A 13,806-nucleotide genomic window follows, 5' to 3' on the forward strand; every position below is an offset into this window, starting at 1 on the left:
CTCAAGGGTGGCCTTCTTGATTAGGCCTTCCCTGCCTTTCTGTCCCAAACCAAATTAACCATTTTCTAATTCACACCTATGCTTACTCCTATTTACATTCCCACAGATGTTATTACTATTAGCCTTTGTGTTTCCCTAGAATAACTGATAGTAATCAAAGTTGATTATGTAAATGAACTGTATAATTTGAGGAAAACTTTGAAAAATGCTTTATCATCTCAATTTACTATTAACAGACACTGAACTGGGGGCGGGGGAGCTAAACCTCAGATAGGATTCCATGTGAATCCTCTGATGATACAGATTCATTATTGATTTGGTTTCAGAAATTGTTGAACAGACCCCACCTGCCTCTGTGAAGGCCAGGACCTTGGATATGTGGGGTAGCACTTAGCTGTTGTTTTTGTGAAGAAACTCTGATGGACCTCTTGTCTTTGGCTTAGATCATAGTATTTTTTTTCTCATTTGAATTAAAGCAAACTACTCAACATTTCTAGAAGGCAATATGGTTATGCTTACTGGAATTCAAGATGTACATATCTTTTATTATAATATTTATAGGAATAACATCTACAGAAATAATCCCACATGTGCAAAAAAAGTTGATTGAGAATGTTCATTGTAACACTTTTATAATTGTAAAATACAATGGAAATGGATTAACTGTCCATTAAAAGGAAAATGTTAAGCAATATAACATAATGATTAAATGAAATTAATCTATGTATTGACATATAAGCTTTTCCATTATTTCTTAAGTAAACAAGATAAGTTACAGAGCAATATCCAAAAGATAGACTTCATATTTTAAGTGTACAGAGAAACCTATATTTTGGTGTTTGATTTATATATTCATTCTTATATGATAAAACAAATAGCTTTGGGAAATAGTTTGGGAAAGATAGTGGTAAAAAAGGATTTTAATTTTTTTCTGCACTTTTTTAATTACATAAGGGATGTCTCCCTAAAATACCCTCTAGTCATATAGTAGACATTGGGTAATATAATGTCTGTAACTAATAACCCACTTAATGAAGTGTTGGGAAATGAAAGAAACCAAATGATTTCACAGACAGCTAAATCCTGATTGGTCTCTCAAGTTGCCAGTCTCCTAGAGCTGAGTTTAAATTCCTTCTACAAACTCAAGTCATCAAAGGATAAAATTTTTCACCAGAGTAAACTGGAGAAGTAATCTGGATTTTCACTATTTCAGCTTACATTTTTGCCTGGTGAACACAAAGGTAACATTAATTGACCATGATTCAAGTAGAACATTCATTTTTTTAAAGCATAATCTTCTCTTAAAAGAAAAAAAATAGATTGAAGGAGTAACACTATTTTGTTCTTATAGGTAGCAATTTGAAACATGAAGACTACAATTCTACTGTTTTGTCTTCTAGGATCAACTCAGTCATTACCAGTAAGTGCAATATGTTTACTTTTATGTACCCACCAGTCTCAGCAGCATCTCTAGTTGCAGACCTTTCTCTCTTCCTGCTCTCCCCAAAACTGCTCTATTTTGTGACCCACTTTTTAGTTTACTGTTTTTATTTTCCAAGGCAAAAGATGATAAATTAATAAGGTGTTGGTACATATTTCAACATGTTTGAATTTTAAAAATTCATGTACTATATCATGTAATAAGTTATTATTTGGGCAAAGCAATAGGGTAGAAATGAGGGACAGGGAATGCTTTCAATTTTATCTATCCAAAGTTGATAATTATTTTATATTCCAAAAATAAATTAAGATTTTCTCAACAACCAGCTATTTGCTCATGACTAAAACAGTTAACTACATGTTCTGATTTTTCTAATTGAAAACATAAGCTATCTAGATTATGTGAACTCTAAAAAGGCTACCAAATCATATAAGATCAAAAGTATTTAATAGAGTGGACAACATTTTCTATTAGGATATTTGCATTACAAGCTGTGTTCATGTCTAACGGGCTTTTGAAAGAAAGGACTAGAACTCCACAATTACTCCAGTTGTCCCACATTATTTTGCAGACATAGATATGGGTGGTTGGGATATCTAAGTGGACTTTTCCTTGAAATATCAGAATAAAAGAAAGTATTCTTGGTTGAGGCTCAAGTGCACTTAACATGTCCATAGTCAGACATTGCACTACTTGCTGAATATACAATGGTAAGAAAGACATAATCCCTCATGGTATTCACAGGACTGAAGGTATCAATCAAGTAATTGTATTAAGGAAATGTTAATTTATAAATAATTGTGAAGGAAATGGATAGGGTGAGCTTGTGGAAGGATGAAACAAACATGAAGGACCAACCTCCCTCTTACTTCATCCATATATATGTACATATGTTCTTTTTTTTTTTTAATTTTTTATTGTTGGTTGTTCAAAACATTACAAATTTCTTGANGACAGCTAGAGATGGTGAGCATATATACGTACATATGTTCTTGAAAGAAGCTGTCTGTGCAAATGTCATCTTCAAAACAAGGTAAAATAGGAAGTTAATTTTTGAAAACAGATATTTCACTTCACTAAACAAGTTTACCAAAAGCATCTTCAAAATAAAGTCTCTCTTTTATGTTTAAATTACCATACAATTCATAAAAATTCAAGATAAATAAAACTTTGCAGGAATACAGCTCCCATGCAAAATGGACTCAAGAATAGAGTACGGGCTAATGCAGACTGCTATTGGCCAATAATGTGAGATTAGCTAGATAGATAATGGGTAGGAGATAGAGAGGTGACATTGAAATGTGTGTTAGGTATGGAAACAATATTTATCAAATGAAAAATCGTGACATATGGACAAGGTATATCTTATTTTATGAAAGTGTATTGAATAATAAAGGCATACAAAATGAAACTCAGTGGCAAATGCAAGGACTTAAAACAGCCTAGTGATAATTTTCAGTAGATCAAAAGTTTGAATGCAGGTGACATATGACAATACTACGAGTAGAAAGAGAGGAAATAAGAAGAATCAAAGTCATGGAAAGTGGATGCCGGAGAAAACAAGATTTAATTCTTTCAATAACTATTTTTTGAGTATTTTTTGAGTATGCTCAATACTGATTTATCTGTTTGGGATTATCATTGAATAAAAAAAACAGCATTTCTAGCCTTGTGAAGTTTATATTTTGTCAAGGAAACAGATGGTAAACATCCTGAATCATAGATTACATTCTTATTAAAAGGTAGTAAGCACTGGGGAAAAATCACAAAGCAGAGTTAGATGAAGCAGGCCTATGGGTAGCTGCATACTGGCAATGGATCAGTTTGCATACACAGAAGACTGGTCATGGTAATACTCGACAAGAAAGAGCATCCCAGTAAAGACTTAAAGCAAGTGAGAGAGTAAGCCAGTGTCTGGAGGAAGGGCATTCCAGCCAGAGAGAAGAGGTGGAGGTGAGATCCTGGGCAGGAGTGGACTGCACCTACCTGAGAAACACCAAAGAGCTTATATGAATGGAGCAGAGTAAGCAAGAGGAAATGAGGTGGGGCAGAAGGTCAGAGAGGCACTAGGGCACCAGAACATGAGTACCTTGTAGCCATTGTAAGGTCTCTGGTTTTTATTCCCTGTGAAATTGGCAGTCATCATAGGCACTGAACAGAGGAATAACAAAAGTAGGCAATCGTTTTCAAAGGGTCACTCCAGTTGCTGGGTTTAATAATAGATTGTAGCAGATGAAAAAATTGTTTACAGAATATACATCTTCATAATCTTAACGCTGAAAAGAACATCCAAGGACAGGTAATGCCAATTGTTCTTCTTATAACTAAACGGGAAAGTCCAAAGTAAAATCAAGAGTTAGTGGCTGACTGCACCAGGGTAAACCAAAGAGAGCTATGCAGTGCTAGGGTGCCACTTCTCCCAGCCCTCTGGCTACATCAAGGACAAAGACAGTCTGAGGTCATATGAGTGGAAGAATTTATTTTTTGGGAGCCTATAAGCACAGTGGGGACCCTGATACTAACTCTGCCACTCACTATGTGACCTTCGGCTTCTCTTATCTATAGAATAAAACCATGAAAATAGATCATATGGGTAGCAAGGACATTTTTCACCCTTAAAAGTCAAGGATTCTTAATACACTAGGAGAATATATTGGCCAGGAGGGAAAATGAACTTTCATTACAGGATTAACATGTCAGGCACAAGGCAAAGGTGGGAGGCTTCATGAAAATGCAGTAGGATTTATGGCAGTTTAAGTCAAGCATTGGGGAAAAGCAAATATGCACAGAACTAAGATGCAGAGTGTGTATCCCATATCCAACAAAGGAAGATAGAAGCTACAGAAAAGAAATGAGAGCCAGGAACAACCTCGCCCTTTCCTTTTCCTCTTTCCAAACACCCCACCACCACCACCACCTGTTTGGGGTGGTTATTGTTGCTGCTACTGCTAAGGCTATTGTTTATTTTTTTTATTTTGGTTTGGTTTTGTATTTTTCCAGTACTGGGGATTGAACACAGGGCCTTGCCTTGCGCATGCCATGCTAGGCATGCTATACCACTGAGCCACAGCCCAGCCCTCCACACCCTTTTTTTGGGGTCCTCCACACCCTTTTTGATGCAGCATTTTTCCATTCTAGCATTCTGCCTCTGCCATACACAAAATGTTTCAGGGATCAAAACTGTTTCAAAATACATGAAGCTTAAAGACAGACATTTTTATTTGAGACAACCTGCTTTTTTCTGGACATAAGTGGATATAAAACCTCAAACACATTCCTGACTTATCAAATATTTGTATTCACAGAAGCAGTTTAATTTGGGACTTGCTCCAACAAAACCAGCTCCAGATCAGGCCTCACAACTAAACCAACAGCAGCCAAATCAGGTAACTGTTTTATAATAGGGAAGATTTATAAACCAACAAAGGAAACATGTTAAGACTGGTGGATTTAAAATCAAGACTTATATAGTCTTATGACTGAACAAAAGAGAGGCTTTTCCTTTGAGAGAAAAAAAACACTTTTTAAAAATATATAAATAAAGAAAGTAAAGTGCTCTCATTCTTTTTCTTTTGTCTGAATAGTTGGTTTAGCAACTAACTCTAGTAAACTTTGAAAAGCAATAACAACACCTTTTTACAAAGCTTGGTCATGTATGCCTTTGAGATACTCTGACATGCTATGTGGAATTTACAAGGATGGCAGAGATTAGGAGGTAAGCCATAAAAATAACAGCATGTTTCTTCATGGCTTTCTTAAGTTTTACTCTGTTGATGAGCTGATGTGTTTCTATAGAATCTGTTTCTTCAAAGCATATTTAAATATTTTTGAAAACTCCATTAGCTTGGTTACTGTACTCCCTGGCCCTCCAACTTTTCGACAATATATAAGGGCTCTGCCTTACCTATATATAGACTTTGTGAAATAGTACAGTCAGATAATACTAGAATCTAAAGTTTTTTCTTTAGTCAATGGACATTGTAAAACGCTCTAATTAGGAGTCAATCTTTTTCCTTAAGGAATCTGAAGCTTATACAATTTCCAAGACACTCTTTAAGAAAAAGATTACAAAAATCAATATGCAAAATGAGGTACTGATAAACACCATAAGTGTGAACATAGGACACCTCCCAGGACCAATCCACCTCTGATAGAAGTATAGATTACTTGAAGACATCTACTATTAACAGAGTAGGAAAAAAAACCAGAAAATCTCTTGTCTAATACACCAATTTCAATGCCCTCTAGGTCTTCTCTTCTTTAAGTCTAATACCATTAACACAGTTGCTCACACTGGGGGCAGATCTGCAACTGGTAAGTAATCTTTTATGTCATTACCCATTATTCAATAAACATAATACCTAATGTTCAGCATGGAGGAGAGACAAGAACACATGGAAATGTTCATCCACAAGTGAACATACACATACTCACTGTAGATAAATTGTAAAAGAGGAATAAAAGGAGAGTCAAAGCATTGGATGCAATCAATGCATTCCAAAAAGATTTTCTTAATAGGAGTCTCCAAAGAAATTCATCTAACTCAAATCTTAGTTCTCCAACTCCTCCAACCTCTTCTACAAGATTCTTTCTCCATTTCTCCACTACAGAATGCCCCCTTAGAATGTCTGGACACCGACATAAACACTATGATCACCATTATTACCCCAATAAGAGAAAACTAAAAAGAATAGAAAGATCTTGAGTCCTCTCATAGAATATCTATAATTTATTCAAGAATAGAAAAATCTTCCCTGATTGATGTGGATTTTTTTCCAGTGTTCAGATTTAAATAAAGCATTAATTCATGTTCCAGCCAAGATATTTAATTCCAAACCTCTCAATTTTCAAGAGGATAGCAATGAAAGAATTAATTTCTTTAGGAAAAAAATTCTAAGAGCCATTACTGTTGTAATCAGATGGTGAAAGAAAGGAAAATATCACCTAAATAATTCTCAAATAGATGAAATTAAATGCCAAAGAAAAACTTAATATGGAAAAAGTTAAAAATAGATCTTATAGGTATACTAGCAGACTAAACAAGTCTTTGGATTTAATTTCTGTGTCAAATTACACACACAGTAGAATACTATGTTTATATACCAAATCCTCCATTTAAATATATATTTACATTTAGTAAATACATATTAGTTTCCCAAATGTTGGAACTGAAAGAAACACAATAAAAATCTTCTTCATTGTCCACAGTTTAATCCTGCTATAGGAATGGCACCTGGTGCCCAAACACTTCCATTGACCCTGGGAGCATTGAATGGACAACAGCAGCTGCAATCACAAGTAAGTTCAAAAACTGGACTTCAGTTCAACATTAGAGAACATTTTCTCTCAGATGAAAGCTTACAGAATTCAAAGAATTTTTTAGGCTTTCTTGAAAAATTGAACAAATAATTTGCAGATGTTATGTTCTACTAAATGTAGAATAGTATTTGATAATTTGGTTTTTGTTGAAAACACGCCCCTAAAACTGGGAATACTGCCCAATAACCTCCCTAGAACACATTTTCAATGAGTAACAAGAAACCATAAAAAGTTGGGGAATATTGAAGAGTGAAGAATATAAGGACAAATTGAGAGGAACCAGAATTATTTCTAGCATATTCTGTTTTCTGTTGAATACTTTCCAGATGACCAAGACCATCCCAAAGAAAAACTAAGAGATGGGTAAAGTTTTACCTCCAGTAAATCTAAATTTTTTTGTTCTCTTTTTTCCATGCCACCTCAAAAGTCTCCTAGGACTTTTTAGTTACTATATTCTTACCTCCCACTATCATTTGCTTTCAGAAAAAAATTCTGGGATACCCTCTCACACAACATAAACATAATGTACTTAAAATATCACTCTCTTTAGAAGCATTCACATTTAACACTAGACAAAGACAAAATTCTTAACTTCTTGAAATGTCTCTAAACAACTTAATAATCTCTAAAGAAAAATACAATTGTCTATGGCTGGACTGTTGTTCTGGGACAACTTATTCTTCCCAGCAAGTGATCTCAGCCCCAGGAACCCACCTAATGGTCTAATTGTTTTGTAGAAACATTGATTATTTATTATGTAAATAATATGTTAATTATAAAAAATTGAGAAAATACATACAGGCAAAAAGAAGTAATAAAATTCACCCAAAATCAAACACTATATAGGATATGTCTTTCAAATCCTTATTCAATAGCTATATGTACATTTTTTAAAGAAAACACATATTCTTGCTCTATCTAATGTTCTGTAACCTGATTTTTTTTCTTCTAAATATATCTTGAATAATTTTCATGCCTTGAAATATTCACTTGTAACTTTATTTATAAATGACTGCTTAATATGCCATTTTATACCAAATTCCATACAGTGAAAACATGGAGGTTTTTCCAAACTTTTTGCTTCTGTAAACAATGCTACAGAGAACATCCTTGTAACTAAGTCTATGATACATCAATGAGTGAGTGTTTCCTTTGGATCTATTCTTAGGAGAGGATTTATGGAACTGAAGACACATAAAATGTCTTCTTAATAAAAATCTTTTTTTTACCTTTATTTTATTTTTTATGTGGTGCTGAGAATCCAACCCAGGGCCTCGAATGTGCTAGGTGAGCGCTCTACCACTAAGCCACAATCCCAGCCCAATAATAAAAATCTTGGTTAAAAAAGTTGAACCTCTGAAAAAGACTTGAAAAACATGTGAATAAAATGTGACTCTCTTTAATACATGATCCTGGTATAATCCATGTTCTGACTACCCAGGTTCAGTTTCAATTGTTGCCCTGCTCTATTTTAACCTTGAAGACAGACTTAGTACAACTTATTCCCCAGATTACATACCCACTTCAGTCAAAGCATTAGTGGGCTGTGTAAATGTTACAAAATTTTCAGTATAAAGTTTGCCATTGCACACTCCCCTGCATGCAGGAATGCATATCCATCTCCATTCTCTAACGGGATTCTTTAATTTCCCTGATTCTTCTACCAACAAGGGTCCCCATACCTGATCTCCTAGGCAGTTCCAGTCTCTCAAAATCCTTCCTTACTTTCTCTGGCACAAAACCTATAACTGTTGGCAGCTCCCAATTATCAAAGAACCAAACTGATCAAGCGTACACTCTAGAGCCCTTTGGAGGACACTATTCAAACCGTAGCATCGTCCACTGTATAACTTCTACCTTCTAAATGTATTGCTTTAAATGTAAAACAACCTGGGTCTGATCTTATTTTTACACACTACATAAGTTTCAATTCCCATCTAGCTCTAAAATTCTGTATCTATGATGATACTTAGTAACAAGCATTGGTTAAACAGATATTTAATCCTTTCAAGGAAATTTCAAGATTTATACCATCTACCAGAACTCATTTTTGAATATACATTTTTAGTAAATTTTTCCATTTTTTTCAGATGTTACCAATTATTGTAGCACAACTTGGAGCCCAGGTAAAATTATTTTAGTATGATTTTGTTTTAAATCACCTTGGTATAAAATATTTAACCTCTTTCCAAATCATCAGTCACCAAGTTTCTGATTTACTTTTTACTGTGTGGCCACTAATAATAAAAGCTAACACTTACTGAGCAATTACATGCCAAATACTGTTCTGAAAAGTACTTTGCATGTGTTATTTCATTTAATATTTAAAACAGCCTCTTTAGCCAAGCACAGGATCATACACCTGTATTTCCAGTGACTTGGAAGGCTGAGGCGGGAAAATCCTAAGTTTGAGACCACCCTGGCTGAGGAAGACATTGCCTCAAAATAAAAATTAAACAGGGCTTGGAATGTAGTGCAGTGGTAGAACTCCCCTGGGTCCAACTCCCATCCCCCCAAAATAAAAATAAGACCATCTCTGTAGGCATTATTTTTATGTCCAATTTAAAGATAAGTAGAGACAGTAGCAGTTTCTAAGCTATAGTTGCACCTATAGTAGCTGATACATCAGATGAGGCAACTAGTCAATCCTCTAAACCAAACTGTTAAAAAAGAAATAAATTAATGGGATTAATCTTATTGTTTGTGATTTGGGGGATTTTTTACCTCAAATTTATTTTTTAACTATATGTACTTAAATTTTTTTTTTACTTTCTTTTCCATCTTCCTATCTACTTTAGTGAAAATAATTCTTGAGATCACTGATAAAATTACAAAGGGCCAGTAGCAATATCAGAATAAGGTGACAGCTTTTACTTCTAAAAACATAGTCAAATATAAAATTTCTAGCAACTCAATCCCATATGTAGGACCATATTCTACAAGAATTATTTGAAATATAGCAAAGGTTTATGTACAATATATTCATCAAAATAGTATAGAGAAAAGTATTGGATATACCTTAAATTTAAGACCCCCTACAAAGAAAAAGGTTAAGCTATGCAACATAAAAGCAAATACTATGTGCCATTCAGAATTACACATGTTAAAATTTATTAATAATACAGTTAAGTGATAATTAAGGAATGCTGAAAGAAAAGGCAAGAAAGACAGAAAACTGTATAAATGACATAATTTCTATTCTGTAAAAAAATAAAATTGGAAGACATCTGGAAAAAATACCGTAAACTTTGAATGGTGAGAGTATTTTTTTCTCTAATGTTTTCTGTATCTTTAAGTTTCCTCCAATGTATATCTATTACTTACGAAAAATATATAATTTTTAAAATGTAGGTGACCTCACATTATTCAAATAATAAATGTTACCAGTCCCCATATCACATGCTGATGTCAGTTTTATGATACAGATCACAAAGACAGTTTAACATATTGTTGAAAACAAAATATCTCTTTATAATATTTAAAAGTATTTTGAGTTTTTAAGTTATGATATGTATCTTTATATATATATGTATATATATACTTGAGTATATTAAACTTTGTCTAATATCTTTTGTTTAAAATTTTGTTTTTAGGGTACTATCCTAAGCTCAGAGGAATTGGTAAAAAAATTTTTTTTTGTTCAAAACTATCATTCCAAACTCTTTTTACTTCTACCACAATGTTTTCTATCATCTCATATACTCTTTGGCCACAAACCTGAATCTGGTGTATACTAAACTGAACATTTTTATATGCCTTTGAATTATATTATTCTCTCTCTAACTGGGGATTTTATCATAATCTTGCAGCTACTTTTCTATTATAATGACTTAGCACTGGTCTTTCACACATTGCCATTAGGCTCAGTTCTATGGTTCTCAGAGACCTATTACACATTTTTAACTCTATACTGATCAAAATCTATAATTAAAAAATATTGAAATGAATGCAAATGTAGAGTAATCTAAATATTTACTTTTTTGTAATTTTTAGTTTTATGAGAAGAAAATATTTTCTAGCATCTGATAGTGATAAATACTCTTTCCTATACACACGAGTAATAGGAGGCCTAGACCTAAATGGCATTCATTATATATATAAATATATATATATTTGGTCTTTTAGTTTTAGATGGAAACAATATCTTTATTTTATTTATTTATTTTTATGTGGTGCTGGGATTGAACACAGTGCCTCGTATGTGAGGCAAGTGCTCTACCACTGAGCCATAAACCCAGTGCCTAAATGGCATTCTTAATAACACAAATACACACTAATATCTTGTCATCCATAAGTCATGTTTTTAAAAATGACTTGAATTCATATGATATATAAACATGACAATAGAAATAAGAAAGCTAGGCAATATCTGAGAACACAGTTTTTAAATAGTTTTCCTATTATGAAAAAGGTAGAGATTTTCTGTTTTTTCCATAAATGATAATCAAGTAATGGGAGTAGTGTCTTATTTTTCCAACACTGATACATGAACTTCCACATCTACCAGCTATTGGACCTTCTACATGGCAAGCACTTAAGTGGATCCCTTACATACATGGCCTTTAACTCTCACCAAACTACAAAGTGAAGACCTTGGACACAGCTGTACAAATACAAGAAACTGAGGCTTAGAGAGCTTAAGTAATTTAGGTCTAAAAGACAACAAAAGAAAAGAAAAAAAAAAGACTACGTCCAAATCCAAAACCACTTTTCTATCCAACATTCTGGTGGTTTTCAAACATTTTTTGGTTCAACTCATAAATATTCCTCTAACTGCCCTGTGGTGGCGCATGCTTATAATCCCAGCAGTTCAGGAAGCTGAGACAGGAGGATTGCCAGTTCAAAGCCAGCCTTAGCAAAAATGAGGCACTAAGCAATTCAGTGAGACTGTCTCTAAATAAAATACAAAATAGAGCTGGAGATGTGGTTCAGTGGTTGAGTGCCCCTGAATTCAATCCCCAGTACCAAAGGAAAAAAAAAAAATTCCCCTTACTGTATGCAATGTACCATGGTAATTTATAATCTATTCCATTTTATTTTTTTTAAAGATGGCTGCCACCACTTTTCTTACTTCAAAGCTGTGGTTGTCATAATTCTCAGTTTAAAAGCTTTTCTAGTGCACTCTACTCCTATGTCATCTGGTATAAGTCTAATTCTGATTTCAGTATCAAATCTAAGACAGCATTTCCCAAACTTCAGTCTTGGCCACCAACTCGGTATGACTTTGAGAACCAGTTTAAGATGCAGATTCCTGAATCCTGCTGAGACTCACTCAATCAGAATCTTTTTAACAGTGGAAAACTTCCAGAGAGGAGTTTCTTCAATAACCTCAAAAAACACACTAGCAGCTGAATTGAAAGAACCTTAAAAGGATGAAGATGATGTTTGGTGAATCTACCCAAACTAATTTTTCCATTTATTTTTAATTTCCTAAATTACTTTTTTAAAAAAACTTTTATTGGCAAAAGAAAGTCTATTTTTTAGGTCAATAACAGAGTTATCACCATTATTATTGTATGAGTTTTCTCCTTTAGTATTATCTCCAGATCCACCTGATAATAACAAAGCATGTATCATACCTCTTCCTGTGACCAGTTTGATTCTGGTTTTCCCATTCTGAGGAAAACAGAGCACAAACAAAGAACCCCAATAATGAAACCAGCATCAGGCTTGGCTTTGGCAAGAGAGGCATCTTCACTGAGGAATGGCAAATTTTTGTTTTCTTCTCTGACTTTGCCCTCTCCTTCCTACTCACAACTTGCTGCCCTCCAAAGAGACAGACTCATTGACTAATCATAAAATATGTTCCTTTTGACTTTGTTTTCTGTTTCTTTTCCTCATTCTAGCCATTGGCCCCACAAATCTTCACAGGCCTTCTCATCCATCCCTTGTTTCCCGGAGGCATCCAACCCACCAATCAGGCAGGAGCTAATCCAGATGCCCAGGATGGGGTCCTTCCTGCAGGACAAACAGGAGTAAATCCTACCAACCACGGAACCCCAGCGAGCCACCTTGCAACTCCTACTGGCACAGATGATGATGAGTTTGGAGAGACTACCCCAGCAGGCATCAGAAGGGGCACACAAACTACAGAGGAAACCACCACAGAATCACCAAATCGTAAGTTCTCCCATCTTGGAAAATGTCTTCAGCCATGAAAGTCATTCACAGAGTGGGACACAAGAGTTTTTTGTCTTTTTTGACAAATGCAGATTTTGTTTTGTTTTATTGTTACCAGAGATTGAACCCAGGGCTGCTTAACCAATAAGCAACATGCCCAACCTTTTTTTAAATTTTTTATCTTGAGACAGAGTCTTGTTAATTACTTAGGGCCTCATTAAATTGCTGACGCTGGCTTTGAATTTGTAATCCTCCTGCCTCAGCCTCCTTAGCTGCTGGATGAATGTGGATCTTAATAAAATCAGAAAGCCCTCTTTACTCACTCAGCATTGGTTCAAGTAATGTGAAGGAATGTTTTTACTGGGCCACCAACACTATGGTATTAACTCTGAAAGAGACATGTAACTGCTGGCATACTATATTTCCCATGTTAGATTAGAGCCAAAAATATTTGGAAGGAGACAGTGCTCCTTTTTTTCTTGTCTCCTCCAACACCCTATCCCCCCCACACACAGAAGCCTATACCAGATACACTTTTGTTCATAATGATTGAGTTTCAACTTACTGCTTAGAATGAGACTCAGAACTTCCTAATACACTATTGTAAGCAGCCACTGGTAATAGAGTTAGCACAGTAGATAAACCTAGCTGCATTCCCCTCCGATAAGACTTAAGAAAAGTTGCAAAAATAAGCTTTTCTAGCACCAACTAGAAAAGAAGTGCTAACATGTGGGGATGTCCAGAGTCAAATATCCTTAGATAATATAAGAATGACCTCATATTGACACTCATATTTCTGGAAGAGAAATTTGATCTCAAGTAAAAATGTTTAAACTCCATATGCTTTTATCTACCTTTAAGAAGTGTTTTGTTTTCTTCCAGGAATTCATTAAACTGCTTCAAAGTTTTTCAACTAAATATCCTCA

At 34.4% G+C, this 13,806-nt stretch overlaps 1 protein-coding gene across 1 annotated transcript; it reads left to right on the forward strand.

The window, feature by feature from the left end:
* Window positions 1-5,881: 5,881 nt before the first annotated feature.
* Amtn (amelotin) lies at window positions 5,882-13,029 on the forward strand. The gene is made up of 4 exons (XM_015505253.2): window positions 5,882-6,739; window positions 8,851-8,886; window positions 10,354-10,380; window positions 12,607-13,029. Exons 1-4 carry the CDS (start codon window positions 6,668-6,670, stop codon window positions 12,916-12,918), a joined length of 447 nt encoding a protein of 148 aa, XP_015360739.2. The 5' UTR covers window positions 5,882-6,667; the 3' UTR covers window positions 12,919-13,029.
* Window positions 13,030-13,806: the final 777 nt, after the last annotated feature.

This window comes from Marmota marmota, unplaced genomic scaffold (genome assembly GCF_001458135.2).
Source record: "Marmota marmota marmota unplaced genomic scaffold, marMar, whole genome shotgun sequence".
Classification (NCBI taxonomy): domain Eukaryota; kingdom Metazoa; phylum Chordata; class Mammalia; order Rodentia; family Sciuridae; genus Marmota; species Marmota marmota.

Bases quoted from the DNA above. Each gene is read 5' to 3' on its own strand.
- Amtn (XM_015505253.2), top strand. From the start codon at position 6,668: ATGGCACCTGGTGCCCAAACACTTCCATTGACCCTGGGAGCATTGAAT. The intron at 6,740-8,850 runs GTAAGTTCAAAA...CATTTTTTTCAG, and splicing joins AACAGCAGCTGCAATCACAA to ATGTTACCAATTATTGTAGC. The intron at 10,381-12,606 runs GTAAAAAAATTT...TCCTCATTCTAG, and splicing joins TCCTAAGCTCAGAGGAATTG to CCATTGGCCCCACAAATCTT.